This window comes from Carcharodon carcharias, chromosome 21 (genome assembly GCF_017639515.1).
Source record: "Carcharodon carcharias isolate sCarCar2 chromosome 21, sCarCar2.pri, whole genome shotgun sequence".
NCBI classification, from domain to species: Eukaryota; Metazoa; Chordata; class Chondrichthyes; order Lamniformes; family Lamnidae; genus Carcharodon; species Carcharodon carcharias.
The window spans coordinates 45,779,507-45,799,707 of record NC_054487.1 but is presented as its reverse complement, the minus strand read 5'-3'; the positions used below and the strand labels follow the sequence as shown (position 1 = coordinate 45,799,707).

Below are 20,201 nucleotides of genomic sequence, written 5' to 3'. Positions count from 1 at the left end.
CGCTCATTACTGTCTTTACCTTGCAGCCTGCAGCCAAGGCATATCCCCCTCCCACAAGGATGACAATCTCCCATGGCATGTGCTTTTGAAAGTCTTTCCAGTTTATCAGTGGTGCCAATGGGTTGGGGTCCTTTGAGACATTCAAATTCTTTGAGTCCTTCGCACTTTCTACATCTGTACCAAAACAAAATGACCAGGTTCAGAAAAAGATTGAAACATGTTCTCCAACAAGGCAGCTAACTGTTTTGTTTTGAGGTTATAAAGGACATGGACAAGTATTTGAAATATTCTATTCTTTTCAAAAAAGCTGCAGCCTTTGATTATATCTTCTCATCTATGATCTCTTTACCTATCACTTTGGCTTTGCCCCTGTTTGTGGACAAAATAACAGGTGATTGCAGTATAAGGAATTGAATCATCACACTAGAGCTTTTCTGAGATTGGGTGTAAAGTGCATTGTTGGGACAAAGTATACAGAGCTTCATAGTCATCATACAGCAACTCCATCCAAAGGCCAAGCAATGAAATTGTGACGGTTAGACTTTAGACCAGAAAGTCTCAGGTTTAAATTTATGTAAATTAAGATGGTATACAGTCCTTTTTGATTCATTAAAGGGTTAGATGACTCTGGCAAGGCCAACATTTATTAGCCATTCCTAACTGCCCTCATAAAAGTGGTGGCAAGCTGCCCTTTTTAACTATTGCAGTCCATGTGATGAAGCTACTCCCACAGTGCCGTTAGATAGGGAATCCCAAGGTTTTGACCCAGTGTCGTAATCATTAAGTTTCATGGCTTATATTAATATTTTGGAGGTATAACCATTAGATTGGGGGAATTAATTTTTTACATGTAAAGTAACTGAACATCAGCATGTCAGAAGTTGCCAAACCACCCAAGGTATTTACACATCAAAGGTCCTTCCATGTAGACTTATGAGGTCAGGGTTAGGAGGCTGAAAGCCATAAAAATGGCCTTCATTTAGCTGGGAAAAACAATGGGCAGGATTTCGCCATAACGGAGAGTCTCTCCATCATGGCAAAAATCCTCGGAAATAGATTAAATTTCTAAGCTCTGACCCAAACCCGGTGTTTCCCATCTTTGTAAGGATGGGCCTGGAGTTGTTCCAGGGTTTCGCACATGCACAATTTGTGGAGGCAGCTGGCTTTTTAAATCACCAGCTGTCTTCACTGCCTTCTGATTGTTGAACCCAAGCTGCATGAATCCCAGAGTGTGCAGAGCACGTCAGGTACGAGGAAGTCTGAATTTGGTGGATCCTTTGGATAGCTAGGGTACACCTTTGGATAGCTAGGGTACACCTTTGGATAGCTAGGGTACACCTTTGGATAGGGTCCCGGGAGGCCTTTGTGAAAGATAAGGCACCCTTTGGGATTGCTAGAATTAAACATGATTATGCTCTTTTTACACACAAACTCATTGGAACTGTTGAGCATGGTCTTGCATGGGGGCTATGAGGGGTCATGGGGGGTACGTATTCATATAGGTTGGCATGAATGAGGCATAGGAAGTGTCTGGGCTGGAGGGATGGTTTTGTTGTATTATTATTTTTAAAAATTTAAACAGTGCCAGAGCACAGAGGTAGGCCATGCACCCGCCCGCCTCCACAGCAGCCTCCCCCCTCCAACCTACAATATGACCTGCAGGAGGCCATTTTTAAAATTCGGGTTCACTGAGCAGGGAAATCTCCCGACTCTGCAAATCCAACCTGGGGATGAAAATAAGTCTGAAGAGAACTGTCCTGACTTCATTACAAATTTAGATTATTCATGTGGGTCTCAGAATCAGAGGTTTGGTTTTGAGATCAAGAATTCAACCTCTCCAGCCACTTCACTAGTATTACCCTCTCCATCCCATGACTAGTATCACCCTCTCAAGCCCCTTGACTAGTACAGCCCTCTTTAGCCCCTTCTCTAATACCCCCTCTCCAGCTCACAATTAGTATCACCCTCTCCAGCTCCATGACTAGTAACGCCCTCTCCACAACTGGTATCAGCCTCTCCATCTCACATTTAGTATCACACTCTCCAGCACCTTGACTAGTATCACCTCTCCACCCCATGAGTAGAATCACCCTCTCCAGGCCCTTGTTTGTATCACCCTCTCCCGCCCCATGACTTCTATCACCCTCTCCCGCCCCATGACTTCTATCACCCTCTCCCGCCCCATGACTAGTATCACCCACTCCCGCCCCTTGACTAGTATCACCCTCTCCCGCCCCTTGACTAGTATCACCCACTCCCGCCCCATGACTAGTATCACCCTCTCCCGCCGCATGACTAGTATCACCCACTCCCGCCCCTTGACTAGTATCACCCTCTCCCGCCCCATGACTAGTATCACCCTCTCCCGCCCCATGACTAGTATCACCCTCTCCCGCCCCATGACTAGTATCACCCACTCCCACCCCATGACTAGTATCACCCTCTCCCGCCCCATGACTAGTATCACCCACTCCCGCCCCATGACTAGTATCACCCTCTCCCGCCCCATGACTTCTATCACCCTCTCCCGCCCCATGACTAGTATCACCCTCTCCCGCCCCATGACTAGTATCACCCACTCCCGCCCCATGACTAGTATCACCCTCTCCCGCCCCATGACTTCTATCACCCTCTCCCGCCCCATGACTAGTATCACCCTCTCCCGCCCCATGACTAGTATCACCCTCTCCCGCCCCTCGACTAGTATCACCCACTCCCGCCCCATGACTAGTATCACCCTCTCCCGCCCCATGACTTCTATCACCCTCTCCCGCCCCATGACTAGTATCACCCTCTCCCGCCCCATGACTAGTATCACCCTCTCCCGCCCCTCGACTAGTATCACCCTCTCCCGCCCCATGACTAGTATCACCCTCTCCCTCCCCATGACTAGTATCACCCACTCCCGCCCCTTGACTAGTATCACCCTCTCCCGCCCCATGACTAGTATCACCCACTCCCGCCCCATGACTAGTATCACCCTCTCCCGCCCCATGACTAGTATCACCCTCTCCCGCCCCATGACTAGTATCACCCACTCCCGCCCCTCGACTAGTATCACCCACTCCCGCCCCATGACTAGTATCACCCACTCCCGCCCCATGACTAGTATCACCCTCTCCCGCCCCATGACTAGTATCACTCTCTCCCGCCCCATGACTAGTATCACTCTCTCCCGCCCCATGACTAGTATCACTCTCTCCCGCCCCATGACTAGTATCACTCTCTCCCGCCCCATGACTTGTGTCACCCTCTCAACCCCATGACTGGCATCACCAGCAAGAATATCAGCTACGCTTCTGCCTGCCAACGTTTTTGTCCTAAATGGAGGGTGAGGTTAGAGAAATGTAAGCGATTTTCTGGCTGACCTCTCTCTATGCCTTTAGGATTGAAAATAGCAAATACCTAACTCCTCCATCCGATCACTAGAAAGGCAGGTTCAAGAATTGTAATTTCCCGAGCTCTAATGACTCAATCATTAAATGCAACACATGAGACTCAAAAGATCTCTGTTTGGATGTTCAGTCTGTTCTGAGTTATCTGATGATAACTAGGGTAGAATACAGATGTCCAGTTAGCCTCCATATTCTTAGGCTATGAAACAGCGAAAAAATCCATCAGGACTGTGAAGAAGCCAGCAGCTCACCCATCCGAACTCACCATTGTTCATTTTTCCAAAACAAGGGAATGATGGTTTCTTAGCAGGAATCAAGAATAGAAGGAACCCCAGGAAGATGGAAACAGTGGCGTCTGTTCTATAGCCTTTTCTGAAAGACACAGGAATGAATAATTATGGAGCACCTTGTCAAAGATATTTTACAGATTTCAGGGATATTAGCATTGGTCAAATAAAGGCCTTTTCATGAGCAATAACATGAGATAAATTATGAAGTCCCATCTCATTTAGCTCATAAACATGGAATATGGGCATGGAGTCAGACTGTTTAGGTGGATCAGAGTTGGGGTGGGATTGGGTGGATAAACATAAGAACATAAGAAACATAGAACATAGGAGCAGGAGAAGGCTTTTTAGCTTCTTGTGCCTGTTGCACCATTTAACAAGATCATGGCTGATCTGAATGGGCCCTTATCTCCACTTTCCTGCCTGCCCACCCATAATATTTAACTCTTGTAGATCTAAAATCTAATTCAGCCTTGAATGTATTCAATAATCCAGCCCCCATCGCTTTCTGGGTGAAGAATTCCAAAGATTAATGACCCTCTAAGCATACAAATTCTTCTTCATCTTCATCTTAAGAGGGAGACCCTTTATTTTTAAACTGTGGCACCTGATACTAGATGCTCAATAAGGCCATGCATCCTCTCAACAATTACTCAATCAAGTTGCCTCAGAATTTTATGGGCGGAATCATCCCAGATTTTCACTAAGTGTGGTAGCGGGTGGGGAAAATGATGTTATACCTGCCAGTGGCAGCTTCTCATGCCATATCATGCTAAACACGCTGCATTAATTATGTATTCCTGGGAAACATGCCATTTCCATAGCGGGCGGGCTTTCATTTGCCTGCCACGCCATCACTTCACCGCTTCATCAGGCTGGGCATCATATACACTTCCAGCCCATGACTGCCACATGGAAGACAGAAAGGCAAAAAGACTGCATTCCTCCGGTTTAATGACATGACCCTCGAGCACCTTCTGGATGCTGTGGAAGCCCGCCATGATGTCCTCTACCCCTGCTCTGGCTGCAGGAGGGGCAGCGGCATCACCAATCCAGCTTGGGAGGCAATGGCAGCAGGGGTCAGTGACAATGCCCTGCAAAAGAGGACAGCCACCCAGTGCAGAAAGAGGATGAATGATCTCCTCCGTTCTGCCAAGGTAAGTCATCCTTCTCATCACTCTCAACACACACATTCACAAACCCATAAAACATCCACAAGGACCTCACTCACTGCCAGTTCAAGGCACATCATCATTCAATCTCTCACACACACCTTCAGTGCCCTCATCCCGTCCATGGGATTACTCGCCACCCACACATGCTAGGCATCCTTATCATCCGGCCTGCTTACACTCTTTCCATCTGTACTCATGCAGGACAAGCTGGCACACAACAAGAGGGAGATGTCGCAGACTTGTGAATACAAAGACATAGCAGTAGGGTTTAGAAAGGTTAACAAGATATAGTTGTACAGCGTGGGCACGGGTGTTAATCACTTGTACACAATGCTCACTACTGTAAATAACCTCTCAACAATGTCTCCCTGCGCATGGCTCCTTGTTCTGATGAGCAGTTTTCTTGTCACTCAGGTGTGAAACCTTTCTGCACAAGATAAAGGCAGGTGTCTCAGTCCAGGGCCTCTTCCCTGTGCTCTGTGCAGCCTTCAGACCAAAGTGATAGTTTGGACTCACACTCCCTGGACACATTACTGATGCCTGTACCTCGATGGTGCTTGTCATTGCTGCCAGAATGTAGTGGGCAGGCACCACCGAGTTCCGTCAATCGCTCCATGTGCTCTCAGCACCTTTAAGGTGGGCTGGCCCCCATCTCGTCAGCATCTGTGGCCAGTGAGGCTGTGCTCTTCAAGGGATCAGGTGCTCAAGGCTGATAAAGGATCAGATGCTTCTAAAGTTTCATGGCTGCATCCCTATGACATGACCCTGATCGCAGAGCGCAAACAAGCTGCCCTCGGTCAGACAGGAGTCAGACATTCTCAGAGGCTACGTGAAGATTTATGGAGTGTCCTCAGTACATGTCGTCATCATTCTTTGACAATCGAGCAACTATTAGGGCCTCTCCTGCGTCTCCATGACAGGAGCCTTATCACAGAGGGTGTGTGTGCCGCCATAAGCCACACTGGAGTCAAACATTCACAGATGCAATGTGAGGATCTTATGGTGTCTCCTCACTGCATGTCGTCATCATCCTCCATGTATCTATCAGCTACGAGGGCCTCCCAAGCACACCTGCCTTGTCTAGTCAGTGCGAAGGCTTCATTACCATCATCGTCGCCTTCGAGGACCTCCTCACCCTCATAACCATCAAAGTCCTCCTCATCGGAGGGGACCTCCAGCTCCTCCATCTCCTCTTCAGCCAGCTCCTCTCCCCATTGCAATGCCAGGCTGTAAAGGGTGTAGCAGGCAATGATGATGTGTGACACCCTCTGTGGACTTTATTGCAGGGCTCCACTAGACTGGCAGGCATCGGAACCTCATTTTCAGCATCCCAATGGTCTGCTCTACCAAGCTGCGAATTGCAGCACGATCCTCATTACACCTTCTCTCAGCTGCAGTCTGAGGCCGCTGCACGGGTGTCATTAGCCACAGCCTCTGCGGGTAGCCCTTGTCCCCAAGGAGACAACACTGCAGCCTCTGTGAACCCTGAAAGATGTCAGGGATCTGTGACCAATTAAAAATGTAGGAGTTGTGCACACTCCCTGGAAACTGCGCAGATCTGCAGGATGCGTTTGTAGTGGTCGCACACCTGCTACACATTCAGTAAATGGAAACTCTTGCAGTTGACTCTGTTGCGACAGAGATCTGAGCACCACGTGAGTGCAGTCAAACGCATTCTGCACCTTTGAGAAACCTGAGATCTGGGCAAATCCAATCGCTTTTGCATCCTGGCTTTCCTGATCCCAGGCAAAATGCACAATTTTGTGTGCCCTCATGAAGATGGCATCTGTGACCTCAAGTGCATATGTGGGTGGAGGATTGTGATATCCCACACAGGTCACCTGTGGAGCCCTAAAAGGAGCCACTGGCATAAAAATTGAACACCACGGTCACTTTCACAGCCACTGGTAGTGGATTCCCTCCATGTCCACGTGGCGCCAAATCCTACAGAAGATGGCAGGTGTGAGCAACCAGTTCCCTGGACATGTGCAGTCTTTGGCAACACTGGTTCTCGGTCATCTGCAGGAATGAAAGGCGGTGTCTAGATCCTGGGTCTAGCTAGGTATCAACCAACCATGGCTCACTGTATCTCTTCAGCGTTGTGTGCGGGAGTGTCCGCGCCTTCTTTCTGAAGGTCCTGCTCCTCCCTCTGCCCAGCCAATGATTCTGGCATGCTGGCCTTATAATGATACGCCGATGTATTACAATGAGGTTCCCGAAGTCCAATAGTGGGAAACACGGTCCTTCATCGATGGGCTGAACAGATGATCGCAAATTGTTTCCACGATGTCTCACCATATTGTCCGCCAAGCATGCTCGATGCCAGCGGGCACGGAAAATTCCGCCCTATGTTTCAATAAGATCACCTCTTATTCTTCTAAACCCCAATGAACATAGGTCCGACCTGCTCATCCTATTCCCATAAGACAACCCCTTCATCCCAGGAATCAATCCAGTGAACCTTCTCTGAATTGCCTCCACTGCCAGTACAGTAAAACTTCTGTTATCTACCATGTTCTGGGAACGCGAGGTGCTGGTTAATCAAAATTACCAGTTAACTAAGATGCAAGATGTGTTCTTGTGTTCTGCATTTTCACCCAATCAGAAATTGAGGGTGTCACACCTCACGAGAGAATAGTGGGAGGCTTAGACAGGAGCGACAGCAGGCTGCCGATAACAACCACCCGTGAGTTTCACAATTATTAGCGTAGGGAGTGGGATTAACAGGGAGCAGTGAACATAACTACTCAGGAATAAGTGTAAACGCCAGCTTCTGAGGGATGAGAGACATCGCTGGTCAACAGACCCAACATAGCTGTTCCAGTTGCAAGAGCATGCCGGTTAGTACAGTGCCTGATAATAGAAATTTCCTACATTATACTCTATCTGCCAAATTTTTGCCCACTCACTATATCCCTTAGCAGATGCTTTTGTGTCCTCCTCACAACTTGCTTTCCTACATATCTTTGTATTGTCAGCAAATTTGGCTACCATACACTTGGTGCCTTCATCCAAGTCATTAATATAGATTGCAAATAGTTGAGGCCCCAGCACTGATCCCTGTGGCACTCCACTAGTTACAGTTTGCCAACCAGATGTGATCCATTTATCCTGATTCTCTGTTTCCTATAGGTTAGCCAATCCTCTATCCATGTTAATATATCAACCCAAGACGATGAGCTTTTATCTTGTGTAATAACCTTTTATAATGACACCTTATTGAATACCTTTTGGAAATCCAAATAAACCACATTTACTGGTTCCCCTTTATCCAACCTGCTTGTTACATCCCCTCAAATCTAATAAATAAAGACTATTGGGGGTAGGTGGAATGTGAATTAAGACCACAATTAGATCAGACATGATCTTATTGAATGACAGAGCAGGCTCAAGGGGCCGAATGGCCTACTCTTGCTCCTAATTTATATGTTCATAAATTAGTCAAACACGGTGAAACAGTATTGCGGTGGGACTGGGTGGGTGGATCAGCGCTGAGGTGGGCTGGGCGGGTGGATCAGTGCTGAGGTGGGACTGGGTGGGTGGGTCAGCGCTGAGGTGGGACTGGGTGGGTGGGTCAGCGCTGAGGTGGGACTGGGTGGGTGGGTCAGCGCTGAGGTGGGACTGGGTGGGTGGGTCAGCGCTGAGGTGGGACTGGGTGGGTGGGTCAGCACTGAGGTGGGACTGGGTGGGTGGATCAGCGCTGAGGTGGGACTGGGTGGGTGGATCAACGCTGAGGAGGGCTGAGTGGGTGGGTCAGCGCTGAGGTGGGACTGGGTGGGTGGGTCAGCGCTGAGGTGGGCTGGGTGGGTGGGTCAGCGCTGAGGTGGGACTGGGTGGGTGGGTCAGCGCTGAGGTGGGCTGGGTGAGTGGATCAGCGCTGAGGTGGGACTGTGGGTGGATCAGCGCTGAGGTGGGACTGGGTGGGTGGATCAGCGCTGAGGTGGGACTGGGTGGGTGGATCAGCGCTGAGGTGGGACTGGGTGGGTGGGTCAGTGCTGAGGTGGGACTGGGTGGGTGGGTCAGCACTGAGGTGGGACTGGGTGGGTAGATCAGTGCTGAGGTGGGCTGGGTGGGTGGATCAGCGCTGAGGTGGGACTGGGTGGGTGGATCAGGGCTGAGGTGGGCTGGGTGGGTGGATCCGTGCTGAGGTGGGCTGGGTGGGTGGATCAGCGCTGAGGTGGGCTGGGTGGGTAGATCAGGGCTGAGGTGGGCTGGGTGGGTAGATCAGGGCTGAGGTGGGCTGGGTGGGTAGATCAGGGCTGAGGTGGGCTGGGTGGGTAGATCAGGGCTGAGGTGGGCTGGGTGGGTAGATCAGGGCTGAGGTGGGCTGGGTGGGTGGATCAGCGCTGAGGGGGGCTGGGTGGGTGGATCAGCGCTGAGGTTGGCTGGGTGGGTGGATCAGCGCTGAGGGGGGCTGGGTGGATCAGTGTTGCGGTGGGACTAGGTGGGTGGGTCAGCGTTGAGGTTGGCAGGGTGGGTGGGTCAGTGTTGAGGTGGGACTGGGTGGGTGGGTCAGTGTTGTGAGGGGACTGGGTGGGTGGGTCAGTGTTGCGATGTGACTGGATGGGTGGGTCAGTGTTGCAGGGGGACTGGGTTCGTGGGTCAGTGTTGCGATGGGACTGGGTGGGTGGGTCAGTGTTGCGGGGGGACTGGGTGGGTGGGTCAGTGTTGCAGGGGGACTGGGTTCGTGGGTCAGTGTTGCGATGGGACTGGGTGGGTGGGTCAGTGTTGCAGGGGGACTGGGTTCGTGGATCAGCGTTGCTGGGGTCTGGGTAGGTGGATCAGTGTGTTGATAATGAGGGACAGGCACTTGGGTAACAGGGTTAATGGGTATTATGGAATGTTGGACTTACCTCTCAAAGAGTGATGTCCACCCTGGAACAAATCCTGGCTCCCGCGTAAACCATAATAATGTCATCAGCACAAAGAAAATTCCAGTCACCATTTCCGGGTAGCTGGAAAAATCATAAAAATTAAAGAAAATTAGATTCAGTCACATTATAAGAAATGTGAAAATTGCATCTTCTCTAAATCTCCTAACAGTCAGGGACAAGCAGACCCTCATACCTGAATGGCCCCAATTTTTCATACTCCTCTTGAATTCTCCTTTCAGACATTTCCTCACGTTTTGTCTTCCTCTTTTTGCTCAGGGAACATGTTTCCTTAAAACTGTAATGAAAGATTTATACAAGTAATGTAACGAAACAGTATACAATCCCTTTGTTCTGACTGATGGAGAACCCTTATCCCATTTATGTAGAGGCATTGTGTGTAGAATATGGATGCTTGTGGAAGGTACAAAATTGGATTGAAATAGGGGCCATTCACATGGGTTGAACTTTGTCCCAAGTCCTTGTGTCATTTAAAAATTAGATGTGTGAAAATTATCTCCTTGGACTTGTATACTGTAGCATAAACCTTCTAAATGTCTATTAGCAGTGAGGCTCAATGGCCAATGTATATCAAAACATCTTGGATGCTTTTCAATGGACTGAAAATCTCAGGCAAGTGACTGGAATGTGTGATATTTAATGGCACTGGGCAAGTTTCCCAAAACATATTAGGAAAATTAAGTCCCTAATCTACAATGATGCCTAACATACTGGCAATTCACACCACACTATGTGATGATTTTCAACAGTTGATGGCTGAGACAACAAATCCTCTTCCTGCTGGATTTAATTTAATTATATCCCTTTCATTTTATAATCTTGCTTCTCAAAAAAAAACTATCTTCTATACCTCTGCTAATGGCAGGCAACGGATTGTTTTATAACGGTTCTGTTATTTTTGTGACACTGTCTCAAACATCTTCAATATAAATGAGTTCATTTAAAGTATTTTTGGATTCCACAAATCCCACTATATCCTAGGCATGGGGTGGGATCTTCCAGCCCCGCCTGTCGCCAAGGTCATCTGGTCCTGCCGCAAATCAATTAAGTTTTGGCTGAATCTCCCGCGGCGGGTCCCACCACAACAGGGCCAGAAAATCCCAGCCATGGTGACACCTAGAAGGTAATTATTTGAGTTCACACTCCTAAGACTTAACCCGCAAGTACTTAAGTTCAGTAGATTTGGCTCCTATTGCCCATAATTTCCCAGTTATTAAAATAAAATGTTTGGGAAATGGTTGAGAAGTCATGGACAGTATACACAAAAATTTCCAATACATGCTCCGAGCATGCAAGCCTCCCCATCAGGTGAGCAGGTTAAAATATAGGGCAGGATTTTCGGGTCGTTGGACAGGCGCCGTCGGCGGGCCCAGGAGTGACCAGGAAATGGTCCACCACCCACAATCAGCCCCGGACCGTGATTTCACACTGGCTGGCCAATTAACTGCCAGCCAGCATGAAAGGCACGCTGAAAGGCTCAGTGTCTCCGTGGTGACAGCCGGAGGAGGGTGAGCGCTGAAATCTGCACAAGTGCAGGGGGAGCGCATAATGAAAGCTCCCTAAAGGCAGAAAGCTGCCTGAGGGAGCTGAAGAATTTTAAAATCAACAATAAAGACTGGAAATTCTGAAAAAAATGTCCCCATAAAGGACTCACCCACATGAACATGTACATAATAAAAAATTATGTCAAAACTAAAATTTTTTAAAATTTAATGTCGGAAACCTCGTGCCGCCCGTGGATAAGTCTCTTCAAAAATGCAAAGGCTGCCTGGCCGATTCACCTACCCGCCAATCGTAATGTTGGGCTGGCAGTGAAAAATCTCTCAATTAATAAATTAATGGCCTTAATAGGGCCTCTTAATTGTCGGCGGGTGCACTGCCAACTCTCACGCGCGCCCGCCAACCGAAATATCGCGCGAGTGCACAATGATGTCAGGACACTTGCCCAACATCGTCGCTGCAGCTTTATGCCTGATTGGGTTAGGCGCACTCCTGCCCACAGGATGTACAATTCTTCCCATACTGTTTCTGTGCTGGGCTCCTCCCAGCTCAGAGAGCTGTCACAAATTTCACCATCTGCCACTAGTGCAAATCACAAATTTGTATATTTGATTTGAATTCTCCTTGCGTTGGCAGGTTGAGGATAGAATTTTTAAAATCCATTCATGGGATGTGGGCATCGCTGGCTAGGCCAGCATTTATTGCCCATCACCAATTGCCCTTGAGAAGGTTGTGGTGAGCTGGAATGTGAAGATTGCCCACCAACATGAATCTGCCACTAACCTTCATTTGCAACCAAGTATGGGTTTGGGTTAATAATACTTCTTGAAACGTTTAGTGATATTGGGGTTTGGGGAATACGCATGTAATGCTTCTGAAAAAGGATAGCAGTATTGCCTGAAGGAACAGCAGTAGGCTCATCAGTCTGATTGGGGTTCACAGCTGCAAGGATATTGTAGGGCTCCACCGAATTTACCCTGATATCTAAAACAGAAATTGAGAATTCCTACAATCCTGCTATATCACACGTTTTGCAGTGGCCATTGCTCCTTACAGCAGTCATCAGCTATGATTGCAGGGGAATGATCAGTGATCAATCATCAAGGCAGATGGTTCAGAATTATGCCAGCTGTCAATTGTTACACAAGGTTAATATCAATGCACCTTCTTGGGTACATGACATTGACATGCAAGATAAGATGATTGGCATTGCACTATAAGCCTTTCCAGTTATAAAATTGAAGGGATTATCAACAGACACTTTGACTGCCACGTGTGTTCTGTGATTTGCTCACTGTGCCTCTGGGAACTTGAACTCTTGTAAAACTAGGTAGCTCTTTCTCTTTGTTTGGGAAGGATATGATTTGTGCATCCTTCCTAAATAGAGCATTAGTGATCATCTTGATGCAATATGAGCAGCTAGCTGGTTAATGCAACAAAGGTCACTAGGTGCTGCATTGGGAGGATCCAGTTTCAAAGAAATTCAAGACAACAGTGGTCTTGACTGGTATAGAAAATGTAACTCCTTTATTAAAAAAGGTAGGGAGACAGAAACCAGGAAACTACAGCCCAGTTAGCTTAATATCTGTCATAGTGAAGATGTTTGAAGCTATTATTAAAGATGTTATGGCAGGGCACTTAGAAAAATTCAAGGCAATCAGGCAGAGTCAACATGATTTTGTGAAAGGGAAATCATGTTTAACCATTTTATTGGAGTTCTTTGAAGGAGTCACATGCGCTGTGGATAAAGGGAAACAGGTGGATGTACTGCACTTAGATTTCCAGAAAGCATTTGAAAGGTGCCACATCAAAGTTTATTGTGGAAAATAAAAGATCATGGTGTAGAGGTTAACATATGGATCGAAAATTGGCTAGCTAACAGCAAACAGAGGGTAAGCATAATGGATCTTTTTCTGGTTTGTAGGATGTGACGAGTGGTATGCCACAGGGATTAATGCTGGGACCTCAACTTTTTACAATTTATATAAATGACTTGGATGAAGGGACTGAAGATATGGTTGCTAAATTTGCTGATGAGACAGAGATAGGTAGGAAAGTAAGTTCTGAAGGGGACATAAGGAGGCTACAAAGTAACATAGATAGGTTAAGTGAGTGGGCAAAGATCTGGCAAATGGAGTATAATTTGGGAAAATGTGAAACTGTCCATTTTGGCAGGAAGAATTATAAAAAGAAGCATATTATCTAAATGGTGAAATATTTCAGAACTCTGAAATTCAGAGGGATCTGAGTATCCTAGTGCATGAATCACAAAAGGCTAGTATGTAAGTACAGCAAGTAATTAGGAAAGCCAATAATGTTATTGTTAATTGCAAGGGGAATTGAATATAAAAGTAGGGAGGTTATGCTTCGGTTGTACAGGACACTAGTGAGATCACATCTGGAGTATTGTATACAGTATTTCCTTATTTAAGGAAGGATGTAAATGCATTAGAAGCAGTTCAGAGAAGGGTTACTAGACTAATAACCGGAATAGATGAATGGTCTTATGAGGAAAGGCTGGACAGGCAAGGCTTATATCCACTGGAGTTTAGAAGAGTAAGAGGTGATTTGTTTGAAACCTTTAAGATCCTGAGCTGTCTTGAGAGGGTGGATGTGGAGTGGATGTTTCCTCTTGTGGGAGAATAACAGAACTCGGGGGCATTGTTAGAAAATAGGAGGTCGCCCATTTAAGATAGAAATGAGGAGAGTTTTTTTCTCTGAGGGTAGTGAGTCTTTGGAAATCACTTCCTCAAAAAGCAATGGAAGCAGAGTCTTTGAATATTTTTAAAACAGAGGCAGACAGATTCTTGATAAACAAGAGTTGAAAGGTTATTGGGGTAGGCAGGAGGTTATAATTATATCAGCCATGATCTTATTGAATGGTGGATCAGGCTTGAGGGGCTGAATGATCGACTCCTGCTCCTAATTCTTATGTTTATATGTTCAGCCAGCTTTAGACATATTTCTCCAGTAATGACCAAAGCACAGCCCTGTAAGGCATGGGCGACCTGAAAATTAAGTATATAATTCTTGGCCTGTGGACCCTGGACAATGTGCATCAGAATGTAATGAAGAAATACCTTCTGTGAAGCTTGACTTTAATAGCCCAAAATCAACCTATTTCATATCCTACTATTTTTCTTTTTCATGGCACATGTTTAAAGAATTTGTGGTAGGTATTATAAATCTCTAATGTAAAAAGGTACTTTGAATAGAGTAGAATAAAAATAGCAGCAAAGGTCCTGCCTGGACTTCCAGGTGCAAAAGGAATGAATACACTAAGTATTATGATCCCATAACTTTTTAAAAAACTGAACTTCCAGTTGATAGCTGAAAGATGACATGACAAAATTTCTCATTTTAAGACTTTTACTGTAACAAACAGACTAAAAACATTATTGACTAAACACTATTTTTGTATGTACCTTGTACTCTAAACTACAGAGCAGAACTTTCCTCCCTTTACTTTTACCACAACTGAGAAAAAAAAACACGTTACAGGTATATGTTACACTGTCTTTTAAGTAGACATGCAATTCCCCCAAATCCAGTCCAAAGTGATTATTATCCCCGAAGAGTTCTCTTCTGTTCTTTTCCTTTTTCAGCCTGGTTACCTTTAAACTCAAAACAGTCTTTCATGATCAAGGATTTTCCCGGCGATTCTCCCTCTAACATAAAATTGGTGAATCTTCCAGCTCATTTCATATCCTCATGAATTTGATTTTATCAATCTAAGCATGAGCTCCCACCCACATTCCATAGATACTTTTGGCCTCCAGCAGCTCCCTCTCTCCTGGATCATGGCAGACTGTCTGTGAGTTTCAGGGATGTCTTAGAAACAAATTCCCCTCAAAGCCCATCTCCATGGCAATGTGAATCATTTGGACTTTGTACCCAGGTAGAAAGGCTGATTAGCAATCTTTTAGACCCCAATTCCATTCTATCTTGGAGTTAAATCGACGGTTTAAAGCAAAGCTGACATTCTCAGAATCTTCCTGGGACTTTGGAGACTATCAGTTTAACCACTGTAAACACAAATGCTGCTGCCATTGTCTCCAGGTGTAAACACCTTACGCTGTTTTCCCAGAAAAACGAGCTGGGCCTTTAATCTTTAATGTTTAATCTTTAACAGTCCCCTCATCCAGGTTTGTTGTCAGTCAGACATCAGAATGGCCACATGACCCCTTTCATTTTACCCTAAATTAAAGACACAGTCCTAAAACATAGCAATCTGTTAGGAAATAGAGATAGCTTAAGTAGCTTGTATTTATACTTGTGGGTGTTAGGAATGAGTTTTAGCTTTAAAGTTTTAGTTTGATTTATATTTTTGTATGTGTGTGTTAAAAAAAAAGTCAAATTGAGTTTTAATTTCACTTTAAAAAGGTGCCTGCATTTCTAATGAGAGTTTTACGACTTAAGCTAAGTTAAACAAACAATATTAGAAGAACTGGGCTGTTGACTAGCAACAGGGACCCAGAGAGGCAGATCCCTGCCATGAAGAAAAGCTAGGAACAGCAGTTTGCTTTGGAAACTGTTGGAGTTCAACTTTTTTGAAGATAGCTGCCAGGGAAGCAGCCTAGAGGGACAGATAGCCAGCTCCAAGCTAAAGTTGGTTGAAAGTAGCTGCCAGAGAGAGACTGGGACAAGAGGGACAGTCCCATGCTAAGGAAAAGACCCAAAATCCAGGGGAGTGGAAACAGGGGAAAGTCTCAAGAAGACCTTCTAGTCAAAGGAAGGACAGAAACCTGGAAACGGTTCTGTTAATGTAATTAAGAGTGAGGAGCAGAGGGAAAGGCTCCAAGATTTAAAGAGACAAAAGCTGCAGAAAACAGATTTAAAGCAAGAACAGCTTGCAAAAGGCACGTAGGTCCAAAGAGACAGCTGTAGGTCTATAACTCTTTGCTAAGGGCATGTGACGCAGTGATGTACTGTTGACGGCTGAGTTGGTGAGAGAAAGTGTGTGGAAGACAACTTCAATGCATGCGGATTAGGGAAGAGGAACATCAAAAGGAGAATTCAAAACCCTGGAGATGAATCCTTGCGGAAGGTGCCTGAGAGAAAGTTTCAGTTTTGCAGAAGATTCCAAATCAAGTCCTTGGAGAGTGGAGACTGGAAACCCTCATGTGAAAGACGCAGTTCAAAGAGACTATTTGGCTCAGTGTGACAAGCATCTGGAGGGAGTTGAGGAGGTCCATAGCATCTGATTAAGGTGGCATCTGTCACTTGGTTTCAGAGCGTGGTGTGTCTGACCACAGGGTGCCAATTGTTACATGGACTGTGTACTTACTGTGGACATTAGAATATAAGATAGCTTTTGTAACTTGTGCTATCCTTATAAATCTGTATATATTTGTAAAAGTATAGTTGTGGGTGAAGGAGTATTGTAATATAGCCCATCTTTTCTTGTTTGATAAATGTTTAATTTTTTTGTTAAAATGTTCATTAGCTGATTCCGGTGACTCTGTTAAGTAGCCACTGTGCACCCATCTAAATAAACAAATAAAAATTAAGATCTATCAAGCTGGGTTGTCCAGGGGGAACCTCAGCTGGGATCAGAACAAATCTCATAAACCTCATAATTCTAACAAAATTAATAATGATCTTTAGTAGCGGTTCATAAAATTATCTTCTTAATGTGGTTCTGTCTCAGGGATACCTCATTGCATCTCACACTGATACTTACAACATGGTGGTCACATTTTGAGGAAGATTTGGGGCAAAAATTGAGAAAATAGGTAAGAAGAGTTAGCCATACACCACCACCCCCTGCCCCATCCCTGTATTACATTTATAAATAGGTAACTGGGCTCCCAGCAGAATATAAAGGGGACTAACTTTTTTGGGAGGATATTTCAAATGCAGATTTTTCAAGGTAATAGCTTGTATGAACTCAATCCATCCCAAAAAAATGATACTTCAGAGGAAACCCCAGGCCCTTCTGTTTTTTCTTATAATTTAAGTGATGAAATATTGGGGTATACCTGCGGCTGAATTCAGAACAAGCCTGTGCCCCACTGCTTTCAATCTCATTTCTTGTTTTCATATTTCATAGGTTTATCTTCTGTGTTTTGAGTTACTAGACATTTTTGGGTCATATCAATTTTTTTGAACCTGTTGTATAATCTTTGGCTACTTTTCTAGATTGGCATGTTACTGGATCAAAGAACAAAACACTGTGAATGGGCTGAGATAACAGCTTCCCGTTTAGTAACTTATAGCAGACTTAGGTGGCAAACACATCACTTGGGGTAACAACCCCAGTAACTCTCAGGGAGATATTTTACTACTATACTGGGACCATTTAGAAACTACTAAAAGCAGAGCATTATAGCAAATGTTGAGCTATTGCAAGTGGCAGTGTTATGGTAAACAGTGTGCGGTGAAGAGCAAAGCAAGGTGTCAAATTTTGCATTATAGTAAACTGATCACTAGGTAGCGTGTTGTAGCAAATCATGCATTACAGGAACAAAATATTCTAGTTGGCACTATGTTAATTCCTAACAGTGCATTATGGGATGCAAAACATTATTGAAAACAAAGCACAATAAAAAGGCAGCCAGATTAGATTATTTCCTTCTTGCTAAGGGAGCTGTGACTGATACACAGTCAATCAAATGCTATACTCAGTGGTTGATGGGCCAGATAATTACTACACCAGTGGTGCAATAGGGTAGATTTTCTGATTTTTCACATGTAGAGAGGTTGATGGCAAATCCCAAACCAATGCCAATGATATATCTTGCTGAGTTCAAGAACTCAGAAAATCAACTCGTAACATGTACAGCTACATAGTGTTAATGCAGGAGGCCACTGGTGTAGCCATTTCATATTCCATACTTACTTGCATCCCAAGAAGAGCCAATGCATCCAGATCCAGGTCAGCACCAACATGATGATAGCAATAGGAAAACTAAAAACAAACCAGGTTCCAAAGTTGATAGATCGGGAATCTGGGTAACGGCTGTTAAATAAAAACAGGCAGATATCAGGCTGGCAGAAACCAACTATAGACAGTTCAGCCTATGTACTAGCACTAATTTCATCACCAAACTAGAATGGCAAGGCATTGGGTACACATATAGCAATCAGATTAGAAGTCATATAAAGTTGCTAGAAAAAGTAGCAAGCCTGAGGATTGGGAACAGTTTTGAATTCAGCAAAGGAGGACCAGGAGATTGATTAAGAGGAGAAAAATGAAGTATGAGAGTAAACTTGCAAGGAACATAAAAGCGGGCTGCAAAAGCCTCTGTAAGTATGTAAAAAGAAAAAGATTAGTAAAGACAAATGTAGGTCCCTTACTTCTGAAACGGGAGAATTCATAATAGAGGACAAGGAAATGGCAGAGCAATTAGACAACTACTTTAGTTCTGTCTTCACAGAAGAAGACACAAATAACTTCCCAGAAATACTAGGGAGTCAAGGGTCTAGTGGGCAGCAGATATTGAAGGAAATTAGTATTAGTAAAATAATAGGGCTCGAGAAATTAATGGGACCAAAAGCTGATAAATCCTGATAATCTACATTCCAGGGTGCTAAAGGAAGTGGCCATGGAAATAGTGGATGCGCTGGCTGTCAGCTTCCAAAATTCTGTAGATTCTCGAACAGCCCCAACAGATTGGGGGTGGCAAATGTAACCCCACTATTTATAAAAGGAGGGAGGGAGAAAACAGAGAATTACAGACTGGTTAGCCTAACAACAGTAGGAGGGAAAATGCTAGAGTCTATTATAAAGGATGTCATAACAGGACACTTAGAAAATAGCAATGGGATTAGACGAAGTCAACATGGATTTATGAAAGGGAAATCATGTTTGACAAGCCTACTGGAGCTTTTTTTTAAAGATGTAATGAGTAGAAAAGATAAGGGAGAACCAGTGGATGTGGTGTATTTGGATTTTCAGAAAGCTTTTGATAAAGTTTCATATAAGAGGTTAGTGTGCAAAATTAAACCACATGGGACTGGGGAGAAAATATTGGCATGAACTGAGAATTAGTTAGCAGATAAAAAACAGAGTGGATCTTTCTCAAAGTGGCAGATGGTGACTAGTGGGGTACTACAGGGATCAGTGCTTGGGCTCCGGCTATTCACAATATATATATCAATGATTTGGATGAGGAAACCAAATGTAATATCTCCAAGTTTGCTGACGATGCAAAACTTTGTGGAAATGTGAGTGGTGAGGAGGACATGAAGAGGCTTCAAGGCAACTTAACCAAGTTGAGTGAATAGGAAAATACATGGCAGATGCAGTATAATATTAGTAAGTGTGAAGTTATCCGCTTCAGTAGGAAATTATCCGCTTCAGTAGGAAAAACAGAATGGCAGAGTATTATTTAAATGGTGATAGATTGGGAAGCGTTGATGTACAAAGGGACCTGGGTGTCCTTGTACATCAATCAATGAAAGCAAGCATGCAGATGCAGCAAACATTTAGGAAGGCAAATGTTATGTTGGTCTTCATCGCAAGAGGATTTGAATTCAGGAGCAAGGATATCTATTGCAGCTGTCAGGGCCTTGGTGAGACCACACCTGGAGTATCGTATGCAGTTCTCTTTACCTAAGAAAGGATACACTTGTCATAGAAGGAGTGCAGCGAAAGTTAACCAGACTGATTCCTGGGATTGTCTTATGAGGGGAGATTGGGTGGACTAGGACTGTATTCACTGGAGTTTAGAAGAATGAGAGGGGATCTCCTTGAAACACTTAAAATTCTGACAGGGCTGGACAGACTGGATGATGTTTCCTCTGGCTGGGGGATCTAGAACAAGAGGTCAGAGTCTCAGGGTACAGGATAGGCCATATAAGACTGAGATGAAGAGAAATTTCTTCACTTGGGGCTGGTGAACCTGTGGAATTCCTGACCAAAAATGCTTTGGAGGCCAAGTCACTGAATATATTTAAAAAGGAAATACATTTCTAGACTCTAAAGGCATCAAGGGGTATGGGCAGAGA

General features: G+C 45.0%; 1 protein-coding gene across 1 annotated transcript in view; it reads right to left on the bottom strand.

Moving 5' to 3' along the window:
- LOC121293059 (solute carrier family 13 member 4-like) overlaps nucleotides 1–20,201 on the bottom strand; it is a 119,099-nt gene that overhangs the window by 13,368 nt on the left and 85,530 nt on the right. The window contains exons 8-12 of the mRNA XM_041215650.1: nucleotides 18,091–18,210; nucleotides 9,925–10,026; nucleotides 9,711–9,812; nucleotides 3,661–3,767; nucleotides 20–174 (exon numbers count right to left, since the gene is read on the bottom strand). Coding sequence (XP_041071584.1) covers nucleotides 20–174; nucleotides 3,661–3,767; nucleotides 9,711–9,812; nucleotides 9,925–10,026; nucleotides 18,091–18,210 — 586 coding nt within the window. The remainder of the gene's footprint in view (nucleotides 1–19; nucleotides 175–3,660; nucleotides 3,768–9,710; nucleotides 9,813–9,924; nucleotides 10,027–18,090; nucleotides 18,211–20,201) is intronic.